Source organism: Fusarium sambucinum, chromosome I (genome assembly GCF_050947815.1).
Source record: "Fusarium sambucinum isolate potato_lamoka chromosome I, whole genome shotgun sequence".
Taxonomy (NCBI): Eukaryota; Fungi; Ascomycota; class Sordariomycetes; order Hypocreales; family Nectriaceae; genus Fusarium; species Fusarium sambucinum.
In genome coordinates, this window is record NC_139294.1 from 2,216,359 (window position 1) to 2,235,000 (window position 18,642).

General features: G+C 50.6%; 5 protein-coding genes across 5 annotated transcripts; 1 reads left to right on the forward strand and 4 right to left on the reverse strand.

Annotated features, from left to right (window-relative positions):
- Positions 1–664: 664 nt before the first annotated feature.
- Positions 665–1,447, forward strand: FSST1_003454 (uncharacterized protein; the record flags this gene model as incomplete). Its single annotated transcript, XM_083229537.1, has 2 exons — positions 665–976; positions 1,031–1,447. 2 exons carry the CDS (start codon positions 665–667, stop codon positions 1,445–1,447), a joined length of 729 nt encoding a protein of 242 aa, XP_083086884.1.
- A 364-nt stretch (positions 1,448–1,811) lies between these two features.
- On the reverse strand, positions 1,812–3,426 carry FSST1_003455 (WW domain-containing protein; the record flags this gene model as incomplete). Its single annotated transcript, XM_083229538.1, has 3 exons — positions 1,812–2,597; positions 2,652–3,032; positions 3,088–3,426. 3 exons carry the CDS (start codon positions 3,424–3,426, stop codon positions 1,812–1,814), a joined length of 1,506 nt encoding a protein of 501 aa, XP_083086885.1.
- A 1,534-nt stretch (positions 3,427–4,960) lies between these two features.
- FSST1_003456 (uncharacterized protein) lies at positions 4,961–6,328 on the reverse strand (the record flags this gene model as incomplete). The annotated part of the gene is made up of 1 exon (XM_083229539.1): positions 4,961–6,328. The coding sequence occupies one exon, from the start codon at positions 6,326–6,328 to the stop codon at positions 4,961–4,963; it is 1,368 nt and encodes a 455-aa protein (XP_083086886.1).
- Positions 6,329–11,290: 4,962 nt separating this feature from the next.
- On the reverse strand, positions 11,291–14,232 carry FSST1_003457 (uncharacterized protein; the record flags this gene model as incomplete). The annotated part of the gene is made up of 4 exons (XM_083229540.1): positions 11,291–11,496; positions 11,558–13,695; positions 13,753–14,119; positions 14,175–14,232. The coding sequence occupies 4 exons, from the start codon at positions 14,230–14,232 to the stop codon at positions 11,291–11,293; spliced, it is 2,769 nt and encodes a 922-aa protein (XP_083086887.1).
- Positions 14,233–16,567: 2,335 nt separating this feature from the next.
- On the reverse strand, positions 16,568–18,118 carry FSST1_003458 (ubiquinol--cytochrome-c reductase subunit 2; the record flags this gene model as incomplete). Its single annotated transcript, XM_083229541.1, has 4 exons — positions 16,568–16,663; positions 16,718–17,562; positions 17,625–17,799; positions 17,870–18,118. 4 exons carry the CDS (start codon positions 18,116–18,118, stop codon positions 16,568–16,570), a joined length of 1,365 nt encoding a protein of 454 aa, XP_083086888.1.
- Between the last annotated feature and the right edge of the window lie 524 nt (positions 18,119–18,642).

The window sequence follows — 18,642 nt, forward strand, 5'->3', positions numbered from 1 at the left end:
ACAATTTAGTCTAGCTCACTGCCAATGTGTCTTTGAGATCTTGCTTGTCTACTATGCGGCATCAGAAAATCAACTTTGAACTTGAGGTTTCCGGAAGTAGAACAGGAAGAAATCCAAGATTGAATAAAGTGAATCAATGATTCCATCTTTTGAGTTAACAGGTAAGCTTTTTGATGTCTTAAGGAATGTCTTTGCAATAAACAGAATCCATGATCATGAAGAGCCATTGAATTCGCCTTTAGATGAGTGGACCTGCACTGTGCAATCAAGAAACATTGTTTACCAAGATCCCTGCTCGAATTGACTTGTGCTCTAGGGATCACTGTTATGTCGTTACAATCGGCACAATTTTAGCTAACCTATATCGAAGTATCAAGAGTCGAACAATAAAGCTCCCTTTCCTCTTGAAGCCACTGGACGACTACGGATATATGAATCCTTCTAGTCATTTTTTTCCTATACACATAGCATACCCACGTCAAGAGTAAGGTGGTCGTCGAAACGAATGTGTTCTGTTATTGTTGGTAGCGGGGCATTTAGGATATATAGATAGGTAGGTAGTCAGTACACGTGACGCTTGTAACAACATGCCTCTCTCATCTCAAATACATACAGACCACGAGGGTAACAAGGGACGATTGATTTTGCCAGGCCAATCACCGCTATGTTTTTCTTACCGAACAATCAGATCGTATACTTGCTTGTCCTAGCAGCAGTGGTTACTTCAGTTCTCGCCAATGTTGAAAAGGCCATCTTTACAGCACCCGCACTATTACCCATTCCTCAACAGAAACCTTCGCTTGCCGACCTCAGACTGCCAGTCCTCACACCAGAGGCCTCTGAGATCAGGACAAATTTGAGCCGCGTGTTTCCCTCTAAAGCAAAAGATTATGCCTCTGGTGCTGCGACATGGGTGCTTTTGGACAACCTAAACCCCGGGCAGCGGTATGAGTTTCGAGTCTGCTGGGCTGCGATTGTAAGTCCATATAGAACCGATTCACCGTACAAATATACTAAATGGAGATTTTAGCAACCTACGAACTTCATTCTGGATGTTTTCGGGCTAGATACCGTATGGGAGACCCCAGAGCTTATTCAGTCACTGGCAGGCTATGCCTTCTCACGCCAAGACGAAGGGGGTGAACTACACGAAGAGTTGCCTCAGCCTGGAGAGAAGGAGCGTAAAGTCTCACTTCTTTTACTGCAAATCAAAACTTCTGCGGACTACTTCACTGATGATGAAGCTCTCATGAAGGATCCCCCAGCTGTGCTCGTGGATCTCATCCTTGACCCCTATCTATTCAACGTCGTCCCTCGCTCATTGATCCCAACCGCTGGCTACATTGTTGTCCTCGCTGTAGTGTCCTGGTTTGTGGCCACATCCGTAGCCTCGAGGTTACAAGCGATTGCCGTGACGGCAGATAGCGCAGGCAAGAAAAATAAATGATGAGAAGGGCATTGATGTCCTCGGGTTCAGTAGTTGTGATGCCGTCTACAGAAAAGGGGGCTGGTAAAATGCATTCTACTATCTACGTTAATCATATTCCTCATAACTCTTCTGCCCATCACGTCATTCTCGGCCCTCTGTAGGCCTTGATGTCTATACTCAATTCGATGTATCCTTGTTGATAAACACTGCCATATCGAACATGCAGTCGTTAGATGCATATGTGTAGTGAAAGAAACGGCTCTAAAAGGCCGGCTTGATGAGCTCTCGCGATCTCGAATCAAAAATGACCAGATTCTCTTCACTACGGGGCTAAAAAAAAATATGGGTTCTTGGTTTTTCCGTACAGCTTCGTGTCAGTCCCTCAGTAAGGTCCCCCATATTGTTGTTGGGGATGGCTTCCGTGAGGAACAGGAGGAGCGCCACTGCCGTGTTGCGACTGATTACCGTAAGATGGCTGCTGGTTTCCATGTCCCCCATTGTAGGAAGGGTTGTATCCCCCGGGAGGTCCTCCAGGTGGGGGAGGAGGATACTGCTGAGAACCACCAGTTGGGGGTGCGCTGTAGCCCTGTGAATGCTGGCCATGCTGCTCTGGTGCCCCGCCGAATTGGCTACCGTGGGGTTTAGTGTCAGGATAACCCTGACCAGACGGCTGGTGCTGCGATTGATGTCCAGGAGGAGGGGGGAAATACTGTTGTCCATGTTGTCCTTGCTGGGGCAGACCTCCTGGAGGCGGAGGAGGGAACGAGTTGTTGTGCGATAGGTGTGGGCTCCCTCCGAAAGAGTTTCCACCATATTGCTGGTGCGAACCCGGCTGCTGTTGATGGCTTCCATAGGGGGAACTGGGACCGTGCTGTTGCTGATGCGAGCCGTATTGCTGGGTTGGGCTAGAATGCTGCTGACTACCATACTGCTGGCCAGCACCAGGTTGTTGCTGGTGCGCATTGTAAGACTGGTGAGAGCCATGCTGCTGGTGCTGGCTTGGCGAAGGCGTACTGTAAGAATGCGCTCCAGTAGCAGGAGGTGCCGATGGAGCTGGGCCTGAGCCTGAGCCTGGTGGGTTGTAAGTGGGAGCTTGGCCAGAGTATGTTCCTCCGCCCTGCTGCTGCTGTTGCTGTCCAGAGTTGTAGCCAAAGTTCGAGTTTTGTCCCTATCGCGCCATTAGTCTTGCTCACGGCACCCATCTCTGTCGACATGAACCTACACTGCTACCGTGCTTCCCTCCAAACATGGTTGCTACGCCACCCATAATTTGACCAGCGATACCTCCTCCTCCACCATGCTGCTGCTGCTGCTGCTGCTGCTGCTGCTGTTGGGAGTTCTGGCTGGAACTGCTGTGGTAGTTCTGAGGCGCGGGGGGCTTCTCCTGGGAAGCCGAGTGCATGAAGCTCTGAGCCAGTTGCCCAACAAGTTTGCCTGCACCCGAGGGCTTGTTCCCTCCGCTGCCACTACCACCATGGCTACCACCGAGGAATTGGTTTGCAAGGCCACCAAGGCTGCCCAATGGGCTGGAGCTGCTGCCTCCGCCACCGCTACCACCGTGACCGGAGTTCTTTCCGCCGAGCAAAGCGTTCATAGCCATGCTCTGTCCACACATGTTAGTGAATCGCAACAGGACAGAGCCAGTAGCAGTGACTTACTCCGAGTCCTCGATCTCCAGAGGGCCCATCTACACCGCGAGACCCATCGGGCATGATTGGTTCCATGGTACCGTCCGCATGGCGCACAGTCTGCGATCCATCAGGGTGCGTGATAAGTTCAGGCGGCTTGGGAGTCCCGTAAGGGTGTTCACCAGGAGGAGCGGGAGTGTTGCCCGTCTTAGCGGGCTCAGTAGGGACATCCCACTGCGAAACACCAGTCGACAGCTGGACATAGTAGTATTTCTTGCTCGTGCCATCCCACTGAGCAATCCAGCCCGCTGGCAACGGAGGAGGAGCAAACGTGGGACCATCAGCCTGGGGAGAGGCAGGGCCAGTCATGGTCAAGGTCGAGGTCGAGGTAGAGGTAGAAGTGTTGTATATGGCGGTCGAGGCGGGGAGATGTCGCTAGAGGCGGGGTCAAAGATAGATGAAGGGGGGGATATTGTCGCGTGGTGAGGATGAAGGAATTGTCGTAGACGGAAAGTCCGTCACTGAGCGAAAAGCGCTGCAGTCATGAAGAGTGTGAAATAGAAAACAAGACAAAAACGAAGTGAGGCCTGGACGAGTGTCGCCTCTGGGTGGTGGAGGTTAATATGGAAAGGCTTGGCTTAGTCTAGGTTGGTCTGCTCGACTGAACTGGGACCGAAAGGACTGGGCTAAGCCTGGGAAGAGGAGGGGCCCCAAAGTTGCCCTTTCGCTTTCGCCGCCTGAAGAGGGTTGATGGGAGACGGGGGAAAGCATCAGCAAGGCCAAAGCCCACTTTGGGTTGGGTTATGTTTGATAGTGGGCGGTCAAATCAGGCCTCTTGAGTGAGTTACAAACCTATGAAGAAAACCAAACAAGCGAACAAGACAAGCGGGTACGTATATGATCCAATGGATACTCTGGTAAAAAGACAAATAGACCCAGAATTGTACTCAAATATGCGACTATGTTTTGCTTTGAACATTCTGTCTTTATCACTTCACCAATCAATGTACACTGGAATTTTTAAGTATGGCTTCATCTCACCAAGACAACACAACACTGCCCCGCTAGGAAACCCAACTTTGCCAGGTCGGATGGGGTTCCAGTAGACGCAAGCGCCCTTACTTCGTGCGTACTGTGCACACACTGTCAGAATCGCCACTCATAGTGGTTTTGGGCGTCTATAAGCTTATCTGTCCAATCAAAGCTTCCTCGGGATGTCGGAACGTACACTGTGTCGTGTTCTGTCTTGCCAGATGGGACACCACAGCCCCTCTCACAACAACACCAACATCGCACAACGCACCATCTGCGTATCCGGTAGCCGGCCTCCAACCTCCACGATTATGGCCAGAACATTGACGCGTCGCAGGCGGCCTCCGTCTATCTGACAAGGGCTAGCAGATACTTGACTCCAAACGAACGGCACGTGCCTCTGATACTATACTAGACTATGCTCTCTAGTTGGTGCAAGAGTGCAGCCAGTATAATTAATGGTCGATCATTCTTATCCACTATCTATGGGGTAATAAACACACGTTCAACATTTCAATAAAGATAGCTAGCTACACAGTAGTATGATGGATGTGGTGTCCGTCTTTGTTTTAACAATCATAATCCCCACATCACAAATGGTACTATTTCTTACCATCATAGCCAACATCGCAGATACTACGTTGTATCTCTTACGCATCATTGTCACATTCACCATCAAAGTCGAAACAAGTGTTTTGAAGAATTCATAGTCTGATTCCTAATTCTGTGTACAAAATAACCCAAACTCCGAAATCCACCCACCCTTCAAGAAAGAAAGACAAACAAATGTGCTGTTGAAGCCTGCCATGCTCTATTCGTTCATATGCTCATGACATCCTGAGATTTGTCCGAGTGACCGGTCTAAGAAGTCTTAGGCCCGACGAAATCGAAAAGCGAGCTTGCGGCCGAATCCAAAGGCCATGGCTTGGCTCTTGTTGCCAGAGCAGGTGGTACCAGCGGCCATGGACTGAACAACAGACCATGTGCCGGAAGCGCAGCGCTGGTACTTGGAACCACTGATGCAGTTCCATTGACCCTCCTCGGTGCAAGCGGAACCTGCAGTCTCCTCGGTACCAGAACCACCCTCACCAGCACCAGCATCAGGGGTTGCGGGGGGAGTAGGAGCAGCAGGAGCGGGCTCAGGGGTAACAACGCTGGTGGGAGCAGCAGGAGCAGGCTTGGTCATGGTCAGAAGAGTGCTGGAGCCGGCGCCATCGTTGGCAGGGGCCGAGGGAGCAGCGGGAGCAGCGGTAACCTCGGCGGGCTGAGAGACAGTGATGAAGACACCTCCGGGACTAGAAGTTTGCGAGTTAGGACCACTGTCAGTTGCAGAAGAGGGTGAGGGTACATACGCATCAGGGGCGCCTTCAGCAGGCTTGGTGGGAGCAGGGGCGCTGGGGGCGGCACCAGCACCATCGTTGCCAGGGTTGTAGGAGCCATCGTTACCACCGGCAGGGGTGCTGGGAGCAGCGCCGCTGTCGCCTCCATTGTTTCCGTTGTCAGCGGGCACACTGGGAGCAGCACCATCACCGGAGCCGGAGCCGGAACCAGAACCAGAACCGCCGCCGGAGCCAGCCTTGGCGCAAGATCCCTGGGGGCCAGCAGTCTTCTGAGAGTCGTTGCTCACATCGGGACCGGGTTCGGGGAACTCAAGGTCAGAGGACTCCTCAGTGGTGCAACCATTGCCAACGTTGGCGACGAACATGGCGGGACGGTTGCTCATGGCAGAAGCGCGCTTGGAGCCACCCTTGATGGTGACGGCAGCACAGTTCATGTACATCTCACGGTTACCAATCTGGTTGAACCAGCTCCAGGCGAAGATGGCCTCGCCGGAGGGAGCATCGGAGGGAACCTTGAAATCGAAAGAAGATGTACCAGCAGCAGGGCAGTTTCCGATGAAGGAGTGGATAACTTGCCAAGACTCACCCTTATCGAAGGAGAGAGAGGCCTGGCAAGAACCACCGCCGTGGTTAGCACCACCGGTGATCTTCATGGTCTGTTGGCTACCGGCCTCCCAATCGGCGACAGAGGCACCAGCCTCAGTGCCGAAGAGAGAGTGGTAGCCCTTGCAAGGGAAGTTGCCACCGCTGGCCTCAAGAGGAGCGGTCATGCTGTAGTCGACATCACTGCCGGCGTGAGGGTTCTCCTTGGACTTGAAAGGGGCGGGGGAGATCATCTCCATGTGTGCCTGGGCCAGACCAGCCAGACCAAGGCAAACGGCGAAGGAGTTGAAATGCATTTTGTTGATGTGGTGGGTATCTCGAAAAGAAAAGGCGAGTTTTGTTTGCTGTTTTTGACACGATTGTGTTGTGTTGCTGAGTGTTTCTCAGAGATGTTGATTGCTAAAGGAATGAATCCGACTTGGTGGGAAGGATCGAAGTTGATTTATATTGCGAGCTTGGCGCGAGTTTGTGGTGTTTCGGGCTGGTTATTGTTCAAGTGAACAGATAATGAATGGTGAACCAAAAAAAAGCGTGCAGGTTCTTTTGCCGTGTTTATTGTTAGGTGACGAAACAACAGATCAAAGGACTGTGTGGTTTGTTGAACAAATGCGTTTGCAAAGGACTGTGGGTGCGAACGACGAAGAGTCAATGCGAACAAGGTGAATAATATAGGCGGCGAAGAAGAAAACAAAGGTGACTGGTGCGCGAACAGTGACAGTGCAGTGCAGTGCAGGCAGGCAGGTGGTTGAGCGGTCTTGTTTTCTCGAACAGGTTGACGGCGTCGGACGGAAGGCTTTTTGGTAACACAAAGGCCGGTTTCTTATGCGTTGTTCAGTCGGTGAAAGCTTGTTGTTCAAGAAGAAAAAAAGATGAAAAAAGTTGATGCCGGTCTCCGTTACAAACGGGGATAGACAGAAAGAGTTGATGAGTTGTTGGTATTGTGAGGGAATGTATTTCCAGCCCGTCAAGGGAAAGTCAAAGAAGAGAATTGAAGAAAAGAAGAAAGGAGAAAAATGTCAAAAAGGGATCGTCTGAATATGGAATTCTTGAGCGTTGCTGAAGAAGAGAAAAGTATCCCAGAGGTCGGGGGAGGAGCTCTTATGTAGTACGATCCGTCCCAACTGAACGTCTAGACCAGTCAAGTCAGGATGTTTCAGTCGTTTCGTTTCGGCTGCCTCTGAGCCAAGACATGGAATTACCGAGACGATCCATGAAAATAGTAGACTACCTAGTATACTACGTACGTGGTAGTCGGTCACTCCTGAATGGCAGAGGCGGCAAAGAAGCAGCGAATTAGTCGCTCTCGTTAAACCGAAGTGAGGGCCACATCTCCTCCACCAGAGCCATGAATGCATAAAGCAGGCGACTACACAGCCCGGCTAGTCTACTTACTTGCTTATGATCGACAATTATTCCCCTTTGACCCTTGCTTTGGACCTGCTTGACTCGTCTGGCTCGCCCAGGAACCAGCTTCGGGGACTAGGGGAGCCAAGCGACTGGCGGTCGAAGCGTCTCGATTGTGGGCGTCTATGTCGCATGTGCGCGGGGACATCCCCTAACTTGGATCAGTTGCATTTGGGCGGCTAATAGACTCCTTCTGGCCTGTAATGCAATGCTGCATAATGCAATCCATTGCATTCTGTAAGCTACATATGTGATAATGGTATTGCGTTTCTGAAACTGAATGTCACTGTAACTTTGGTTTTTGGTTTTTTTTATCAATTCCTTCCAATGACAAAGGCATGTATCTCATACCATTCATCCATTCATTGTTTCCTGTTTCTTGTCATAAAAGTTGAGTCGTTGAAGAAAAGAAAAGTGGCTCCCCCAGTAAAAGAGGCGCCGAGTCAAGAATTCGAAACCCGATCTTTTTTTGCTGAGCACTGACTGAATCAAGGGTAGAGAAGTAGTGGCGCAGGGCCTCCCTTCCGTGCTGTGTCCGTAGATAGAAGTTGGATTGGGCTGAGTGACAGTGATTGATACCTGATACACGATAAATTAATTAATTCAGTCAAGTCTAGTCTACTGTAGTTTAGTCCAGATTTTTGCTCATGTAATTGTATGTGTGATCCTAATTTCCATCTGCTTTTTCTTCTATTCATCTCGTAACACCTCGCTTGGCCTGTAAACAGATCATCTTGCATGTGCTTGTACTTTTCTGTATGTATGTAGATCTATCTACTAATGCCGTGTTTGTCTGCCATGCGCCAGGCTACATGATGTGAGACCTCAGACGGCCCGTCTGTCGCCTCTCTCTGTCTTTCTTTCGCTATACCACGAAAGAATTTGTTTATTGATATTCATCTTCCCTGTCTTTATCATGTTTTAATTTTCACTTCACCTCTAAACCTTTTTGCTTCAAATAGAACGAGTGTCATCCTTTTGGCAGGTCGACAAAGCCATTGTCACGGATCTAAGTCGTCGAGTCGAAGGATTGGTTCCCATTTGCTTGGAGAAGGGGTCCTTGCTCTCTTTCTCCCCTCATGGTCATGAGTTAACTACCTAGGTACTACTGAAAAAGAACAAGAACAAGGTGCAAGGGTCTAAAAGATGAAGCAGGGCTATGTGACGGGTCAGGCTCATCTCAGCCAATCACGACTCCAAACCTCCAGAAAGCCACCCGTCGTCTAAGGATGCATTGATCGAACTTGTACCTGGATGAAACACGCCATCTGCAGTGGCTTCAGGGGAGCAATGACAGAACGTGATAGTATTCCCTCCACCTGAAAGAACTAAGGAATATTCGACTGAAGCAACCAAGGAACAAACTTTGTCATGCACTCAACATTTGATATTACCAATGGATTGTCTCATCGATAACGAGTTTCCTATTGGGGATGATGGATTTAATTTCAAACCGATAACCACCAACATCGCCTCACCATTTCAGCAGGTGAATTACACGTCTTAAATGACTTGTACGTAAACTCGAGTAACAGAAATGCCCCTTTCATCTGTTCAACGTGAACGCAAACCAAAGTGCATGTCTAGATTAATCGTGACACTGACACAATGCCTACGAGGCATGGTCCAAGTACCGTCCAAACCTCCACAGGCTCGTGGTTATGGGACATGTGGATGAGAGATGTCGAATGACTAGGAAATACAACATCACCGCATAACTACATTCATAATTCTATATCGACCCGTGATTACATACCAATACATGGTATGATATGCTGATCAAGAAACATAACAAGGAAAGACAAACAATTGTTGAAGCGCCAGGCATAATGTCACATTAACCACGAAATGACCAATAACATAAACATAAATTACGACCGTAGTGTACTGTCAGAATATTCAAATTCTGTTCCTGCGTCTACCCTGCACTAGGTATATTTGCATCGCGAAACGCCGTTGTGGAAAATGTATTCCTACCCAGCCAACCGGAATTTGCATAAAAAAATCATCATATCACTCATCCATCCAGTTAGGCCAGACATCACATGAATAATTGTACTATAATTGACATGCGCCGTTCACATGCAAAGTGTAGATCATCTTTCACACGGAAATCCGATATCTTTAACTTAGTATTTAGATCCTGGATCCATGTCATCATCCTTTCCCTTCCGGCGATTCGAGTCTTCCATTTTTTCCTCACCTTTCCTTTTCATCACAGCCAAGCAAGTTCCCTAAGTTCATCCGATTCGTTGCACCCATGTCAGGGTCGGGTCTTGGTCGGTGATCGTCTGCTAGTGGCATCCACACTTACAAGCCCCTCGGCGGGTTGAACGGTTCCTTCAACGCCTCAACCGTCTGGGGTCTTTTGACTCTGAGAGGCTACCTACGACTCTATGGAGGGACCAAGACGGGGAGAAACCAAGAAGAAGAAAAACACCACTCACCGTCAACGCCAACTTGATGGCTAACAAAATCCACATGACAGTATCGTACCTCTACATAGGTAGTACATAGAACATCATCCGGTGTCATCTCCAGTTTGGCTTTTCTCTTTGAGTAGTAGTTGCAATTATTCTTAGTGCTTGGTAGTTTTACGTCAAAGACTCTGACTCGGCAAACAATACTCTCAAACTCGCATAGGCGGTTATATGGAAAAGGTATCCGTTTATTCTTCAGCTGCCTCCCATTGTTACTCTGTCCATACCCTGCACGGACTAGCATATCTTGTGCTGTACTGTCTCTTACCCCTGCTTCTGCATCGCCTCCTGAGTTTGAGATGTCGCCAGGATTGCGAATGGCGTGAGCATCCCCTCTTCTCGTCCTTTCACCCAGCCGCGCGTGTATGCATGTGAGAACTGTAAATTCGAGAACTGTAAACAGCCGAGGTCATGTATTGGCATTGGATCATCTAAGCATCTACTATGTACGTCTACTGAGAACGAAAAGGAGAAGAAGAAAAAATAGTGAGTCTGGCCATTGTGCGCATCTTTTAATGTCCAAGCCAAAATTATCACCGTGCTGGCCTCATTTTACTGTCAAGATATGCATCATTCGTAATCAGTAGTTGGACCACGCTAAGCTAGTAAAGTGTATGAATGTCTTGATAGTATTCGCTTCTTTCTCGCGTCGCTGGGCTTGCTTGACCTTGACATTCCAACCACTCGCCCCTTCTGCCGCGAAAGCGCCCCGGCGTCAAGTCGGTCTGAAAATCGCCCACTACGCATACTTGCGTTGAATACAGTGTTCGACCTTCGGCACTCAGCCTCCGATACACAGTCTGAGCCTCGAAACCCACAGGTAACCGGTCCAGAAGCTTGGTATTCGTGTCACCGCCCCAAGCCAGTCCAGATCGTTCCCGCAGTCGGCCCTACTCTCACTTCCCCAAGATTCGCCTGCTCCAAGGAAGCCTCGAGAACAGATACGGGTAACCCCCCCTCTCCCGTTGTCCGTCATTGGCTATGGTACCACCAAGTAGCATTACCAGCCTCGACATCCAATCGGCGTGATAGCACATAGACAATACCAATGTCACCTCAGTCCTCCCACTGCTGACATAGTCCGTAGAGCTACACCACTATCGACTCAACGACTCGCCTGTTAAACCAAGTACCTAGACAGCCCGAGTCTCAGGCGTTCTCTCGTCTAAGCTGTTTGTTGTGCGATGCTGTTTGAATGTCCCATATTGAAACTCATTTGTAATGATTCGTACGCTTCGCTGTCATTTTGATATAGCCCAGACCCTGAGATAAGTATAACAGTATATCTCGGCGAGACCATCGCCCGAGACGGCCTTGCTAAGCACTTTGTTCGACTGTATGCAAAGATAAGGGACGAAAACCGATGCAGGACGCCTATTTGGCCTCATCCGATGCTTCGGAAGGTCGAGCTGGGTTCGCAGCAGGCACCGCATGGTTTGCCTGAGGTGTTTGGTGTGCTCCCTGGTTTGCGTAACCCTTGTTGTAGTTGCTCCCACTCCTGTGCTGCCCACCATATTGGTGACCTTGTTGAGGGCTTGTGCCGAAATGCTGAGGACCAGGGCTACCGTATCCACCTCTCACTGCACTGGCGTTAGCCACCTGTTAATTCTCTGCTTGTTGACAGACATCAGGACGACTTACTTGGACCGCCTTGCTGACCGGGGTTAAAGACCGGCTGGTTGTATTGCACATTGGGGCTCATTCCATACATGGGCTGTCCCTGTTGCGATCCTTGATGTGCCATCATTGGTGCCGCCGGACGACCAGGGCTTGGGTAACCGTTAACACCAGGCACTGGCTGAGGTCCAGATGGAGGCATGAATTGCGGGTGGCCACCAGGATACATCATCTGCGGGCCAGGAACCATCCCTTGAGGCCCGGGCATGAATTGCTGCGGCATCATCATAGGACCGCCCATTTGGCCCTGCTGAGGTGTCATGTACTGGTGGTTGTTGGAGAAGTTGCGGTACTGGTTCATTTGAGGGGTGCCAGGCCCCATGAAAACAGCTTGGTTGTATGGTACCTGAGGTGAGTTATACGCCACAGGCACGTTACCAAGACGAGGTGAAGCAAATGATTGAGCTGAGTTGGAGTGCATCATCCTGTGGTCGTCGTTACCGTATGGTGGATGGGGCACGTGACTGTGCTGAGGGGTGTGCATCTGCATATGAGGCATATGAGGCGATCCCCTGGGAGCCATGTTGTGTGCGCCCTGCTGGAGATGGAAAGGCAGTTGATGCTGGTGTGGGATCTGAGGAACGACATGCTGCGGGTTGGGGGTAGCTAGCGCCGGCCCGCCAAATGGCTGGCGCTCGAAATACTCCTTGTAAGTCAGATGCATGGTGGATTCTGGTTTCTCATTGTCCTGGAGCTGTCGCCAAGTCGGCAAAGTGTCATAAGAAGGACGCAGGCCAGCATTGTCGTCCCAGTTTCGACCCTGAGGAGGAGTCAAGGTTTGAATATGGGACAGGATATAACACTTCTTAACATCAATGGCCTTGGTCTTGCGGCGGATAAGCTGACTGTCAGACACAGTATTGTTTGTCGTAGCATCAACGTTATTTGCCGCAGATCGAGGACTCGAAGCTGTACTAGCATGGCTGTTGGGGTTGAAAGCAGCTGCGAACGGGCTGGGCCTGAATTCGTGGCTGTTGGGGTTCAACTTTGCACTCATGTGGCTAGGGTTGCCGCTGAGGCGCCGATTGTAAACAGTTTCGACGCCGCTGGCTGGTCCTGTTGGCGGGGCACGCATCTCCTGACCCTGACCCTGACCAGGAGCATGAGGCTGGTGAGGTACTGGTGTCTGAGAGAACTTCTGTTGCTCAACGTTACGGAGTCGCGAGGCCAAGTTACCTGTTTGCTGTGGCGGAGGCATACGGTTGTTTCGGTATTGCTGTCCGTGATAAGGTTGCTGAGCGTATTGCTGGCGAGCACTGGGATGGCGGGGCTGGTTTCCAGCTGTTGTTGCGGGCTGACCGCCAGCCGGGGCACGAGCTGCGCGTGTATCACTGGGAGGAACAGATGTGCTAGCAGCGGCAGGCGTGCCTTGGCCGGAAGTTTTGGCCTGGGCATCCTTTGACGGAGTAACCTTATCCTTTGTTACAGCACTAGCCTTGGCCTTGGCCACCTCTTCAGCATTCTTGATAGCCTTGGCCTGAATCTGCTGTTGCTTAAGAGGATCTTTGGCGATGATAGAAACCAAATCTGTGGGGACCGGAGTTGAGAGTTTGAATGAGTTGGCAAACTTCTTGAGTTCCGTTAATTTGACCTCCTTGTCTTGCTTGGCTTTATTGTTCCGAGCCTTCTCTGTTATCTGACGCTCTCGGTTGGCGAATGCCTTGAATTCCTTCAGCACATCACGTTCGACAGTGGAAGTGGCAACGGGTGCGGTAGGGGCTTCGTTCGAAGAACTGGGATTGGCCTTGGATGCATCATTTGGCTTCGTCTCAGCTGCCTTACTGTTGGCAGGCTGTACAGCGGGCTTAGCATTTTTGGCGGGTGCTTCTGCGGCTTTGACTTCTGCAGAGGCTTTTGGTGCTTCGGTCTTGGAAACTGACCCGTTCTTGATCGCCTCAGAAGCCTGTGGTTTTGATTCTTCAGGGGTGGGCGTGTGCTGCTTCTTTGGAGGCGCTTTGATCTGCGAGGAGATGATAGCAGGATCGATGGGAGCTCCTTTGACAGTGGACTGAGCCATAGGTGCACGCTTGGCTGGTGGAGTGTATTTGTTCTCCCGCCCAGCTGACAGAGGTGGGAAGTCCTGGCGTCGAACACCACTGTATCTGTTGGAGACGATTTTGTTAGTACGATCGGACAGACGAAGCAGTCAGGATACCTACTTGTCCTCTTCATCACCTCCGTCCTCTCCACCAACGTAATCCATGATACGCTCCTCAGCCACGTGGGCAGTAGTAGGCGCGCTACGTTCGATTTCGCGAGCCTTCTTCTCTGCGGCAGCAGACCGCTCTCTGTAATCAGGATGGCTCTTGTCGATAGCGGTGGTATAGAAGTTCTCGTCGTAATTAGTCTTTAAACCAAAGAGTCGTTCATTCTCAGCAAACTGGTCCCAGGTGCCACTGCCGCTGGCCTTTTCAAGACTGCCATTGAAAGTGTCGTTCGCATCGGGAACCCAGGGCTGAAGAACCCGCTCATTGCCAAATCGGTTCTTGGAGATAGCCGAATCAGTTCGGAAAGAAGAACGATTGCCTGTATCGGCCAATGTTAGATAAATCATACAGCCGAGTAAGATTGTCTAACGAACCATTCTGCTTGCCTCCAGAGCCTCCACCGGCTATTCCATCCTTCTTCGGACCGGGCATATCGTGAATGCTCCAGTCGTTAGGTAAATTATTAAAAGAGTGTCAAGGATTATGCAGACTGGTCACCATCCAGGTAACCAAAAAGATCTTGAAGTGATGATGTGGGATGAGCGTTGTCGTCTCGTTCGGCTTCGCAAGTGATCGGGGCAATTCCTCGAAACTGAGTAGAAGGCGTTAGTATTCCCAGCACTTTCCAAGTTGCTCAGACTGAGCAACGAATGATGTGGGAGGAGAGCTGAGGAAGGTATCAGAGGCCACGTCCTAAGCCATGACGTGACTACGGTGGGCTACCCGAAGGCCGTGGGGTTTGGGTAGTCGATAAAGGATGCGAAATCCATTGAGATGCGGGCTGGGGACACATTTTGTTGTAGCCACAGGCAAGACAGACGTACCTTTTGACGACACTACCTAGCGATAGCTAATGTAATAGTCGGTTGGGAGAATGCAACGACTGCGTTATGCGGTATGAAGGCTAAAGCTCAAGTAAGTTGCTAACTGCTAACTCAAAGCTATAAGCGTTAGTAATTGGACACATCCACGAGAAAATACGATTTTGAGTTTTTGAAAGAGAGATCTGAGAGGGATTGTGCTTGACAAGTTGAAGTGGCAGAGACGGCCCAGTCGGGCGTTTGTGTGAGGAGAAGCGAAAAGGCGGCTCAAATCGAAAAAGCTGTCCAGGAAAACGGGCGAGGAAAGTTGAAGAAGAGAGGGGCTAGAGTGGTTTACCTCGCGTGGGCCAGAACCGAAGAAAAGGGTTCAGATGCGGCGATCTAGAGTATGTCGTCCAGCTCGCGTGCTGTTACAATTGCCTTGCAATGGGCAATAGGAGCAGGGAGCGGAGGTGCGAAAGGAGGGTTTCAGTCGTGAGTGAAAGGGAGAGTCCAAACAACGAGGAGACGAAGGTTCGGCAGTAGACGTTGGTGGTTGAGGCTTGGGGGACCTGGACCTTTGTTTTCTCCCGTGGGCAGTTAAGGTACCTCTCCTACCTGGCAGGTACTGGAGGTCTGTAAGGTACAGTATTTGACAGCACAGCAGGTACCTGGCCACCCAGTTTGGGCAGAATTAGTGGATGACAAGGGCCAGATCGAGGCCAAAGTCCCTCGTTGCAGTCGTTGCTTTTCCCTTTAGTTGCTGGGGACGGCCGCGGAAGGGTTCTTGTCCTGCCGGAAAAAGAGAGGGGTCCCTGGACAAAATCGAAATATTGAAATTTACCCACTAACCAAGGCATATACATATGTACTAAGGTAGACTGGAAAATTTCCTTTTGATCTGGTATGCACTCTACTGCAAGCTGTTAGGAGTACCGTAGTATGGCAGTCGAGATACTGGCTCAAAATAAATTATGGATCCTTTTGGGGTAGAATATTGGCGGGAGGTTTGCAGCCTTCGTTTTTGAAGTTCTGCTTATAGGTAGTATACAACACTGGGTGCGGATGTTGCTGAATCGGTACTGTTCGTCACCCAACATATGTCAACAAGATCATCAAGTTTCGGCAAGTCACGATAAGCTGAAACCACCAGGTTTACTGTGAGTCAGGTGGGATGAAATAGGTAGCCAGGCAATCGTATACTGCAGATATTCAATGTATGCGATTCTAGGTTCACTGGGCGTGTTGCTGGAGCACACGGTGGAGTTGGTGCTGTGGTTCTGGTAGCAGCAACAATACAGTGCGCATAAACGACCCCATATTATACTCACGCCTGCAGATCTGCAGCGATTGCTAGTGTCGCATTTGATCGGCATCAGCATCAACGAACAAAGCCTCATTCTGTGTTGGACTTTGGGCGTGAAATGTTGTGTTTTCGTGATGGCGCAGCGTTGGTTGCACAGCTTGTATGCCCACGAATACGATGGACTGCAAGTTTGGGGCGGACAAGCCCTGCCTGAAAACATGAGTGGTCAAGACAATCTGCACCAAGCTGACCGGTTCTCGACCCTACCTAAAAGAGCATCTAGACGGGATATCTGTGAGTGCAAACAGGGTCACCCAAACAAAGGTAGGTAGGTACAACAGTCTGGTGCCCAATCAGACTGGATAAGGATGTTTTTGAGGCTCAATTTGGGTTCTCCACACAGACTGGTATTCCCAAAGGCACCCAGTCATTATGCACTTTTTGATGGAAATTGTTAGTTGGAAGAAAGTGCTGCTTTTGTAAAAAGGTTGAGGTATCATGTTACAATGGGAAACGCTCTCATGTAAGTTAGAAAACGGAAACGAAACCTTGGAATGGTTCAAAAGATTTCTACTACAAATATTCACAAAGAGGACATCCTCTCCCACGGCTCTTCTAAACTTTGACTGTTGGTACAAGCTTTTTTCTTTCTTGGACCCCTTTATACCCGCAGACCAATATCCTCAGCGTAGGGCAGCACAAACAGGTCACCGACAGTAGAGACGGTGGTCTTACCCTCAAGCATGGTCTTGGCGGCCTAGACGTAAAATTGTTAGTGCTGTTTATGATTTCAACAAATGTTTAAACTTACAGCCTTGATAGACTCAGCAGAAACGCCGTCGATAGCCTTGGCAAGAGCAGCAGAGTCGTAAGGCTTGCCGGTGTTGACAATGCCAGTACCGGCGAGGACAACGCTAGGTTGTCGGAGGTCGTTCTGGCTCAGAAGGTTGAACTTGGCGTTGGCGACGGCCTTCTTGATATCCTCCTGGCTGGCCTTGCCATCAGCGATGGCCTTGAGCACCTTAACAGCCTCCTCAGCACCCTTGCGGACAGAGGCGGCAGGACCGCTGAGCTGAACGGCAAGGAGGCCGGCGTCAGAGTAAACGAGGTTGGAGGTGTTGACGGTGAGACCGGCAGTGCCAGCGGTGGCCTTGGCCAGCATGCTGAAGCCAGAAGCCCACTTGACAGTTGACTGGCCACCGAGGAGAGCAGCCAGGACAGCGTTCTCAGGCTTGGCAGACTCGTAACCGGAACCGGGGAAGGCAATGACGATAGAGTTGCCGGCAGTGGAGTTTGTTCGCTGCTCACCACCAAAGTACTTGGTGGCCTCGGTCTTGAGGGTCTGGCCGTTTCGGGGGGTGGAGGGCACATCGTTGAAGAATTGACCAACCCACTTGGAGAGGCTATCGGCAGAGGCACCGTCGGCGACGAGGGCGATATTGGACTTGGCGTAAGCGGCATCGGCGAAGCTGGCGATGTACTCCTCGTTCATGTACTTCTGGTAGGGAGTTGATGAGCTGGGGAGGATGGAGGAACCGAGACCAGAGTGGAAAGCGATGGCGTGGGCGTTGTCAAGAGCAGTGGCGGCGACGTCGGCGTTGAGGGCGGCCTGCTTGTGGTGAAGAACACGCTCGACATCCTCGTGGAACTCGTGGGCTGGTAAGAGGTCTTAGTACCTAAAATGCCGATATGTAAATGCGCAATCAGTGTTTACTCACTGGTATACTTGGTCATGGAAATGACCTCAGCGAGCAACTCAGTGAAGTAAGGCAGATCCTCGCGGAGGAAGTTGGCCTCGACAACAACAGCCTCCCTGGAGTGGGAAGAAGCCAATTGACCACCAAGGAGCTCAGACTCGCGAGTGATGCGAAGAGCAGATCGTCGCTGGGTGTTCTATATAGAGCCGGCAAATTAGCTCAAGTCCTGGGTTTCCTTTTTCGATCCCCTCCTCTATCTCCCTTACCTTGAAGGCAAACTCGGCAAGGCCAGCAGTCAGACCGGGGAGAGGCTGGTATCGACTACCGGCCTTAGCTACAACAGCGAGCTTAGTAGTAGGGCCGTGGGCATCCCGTGAGGCAATCTTGAGGCCAGACGCATCCGAGGTCTCGTATGATCCGGTCGAGGCAGCGGCGGCGTATGTTCGTCGCTGGACGCGGCAGGACTGGCGGGCAGCCTGCTGCGCGGTTCGCGCAAGGGTCGATCTCGAGATCATATTGATGGCGTAGGCAATTGGCAATCCTTCGGCCGTCTGGGTGAAGCAATTGATCTCCAAGAGAAGTGCCTCGTCGAAAAGGTCCCGTCTAATTTTCGGGCTACGGGGACGAAAGATTTCATCACGTGATCATTCCGGTCAGCCAGATTTGCACCCGCGGCATTGGCTCAGTATTGCTTCAGTGACCTTTGAGCCTGGCATAGGCACTTCAAAAGACCTCAGGCATTACACTCCACTGTTTTGGGCCTAGGCCTACCAGCTCCTGACTTACACCAGAGCCGCAGGCAAAAAAATTAACCTGACGGGATCCATAGGTTTGCGTTTGCGCCGAGAAAAAAAAGCATCCCAGCCTTCTTGACTTCATCTTGCATTCTAGCCTCTGCACTTCCACTTTACAACCCACGATATTCATACTAAGTTTCTCTATATCTCGCACCTGCGTGCCCCAACTCTTTCCCCATAGTCTTTTGAAAATCAATGACGCTGAGGTAGCAATTGGGGAAGCTCTAGAGATAGTGAGAGGA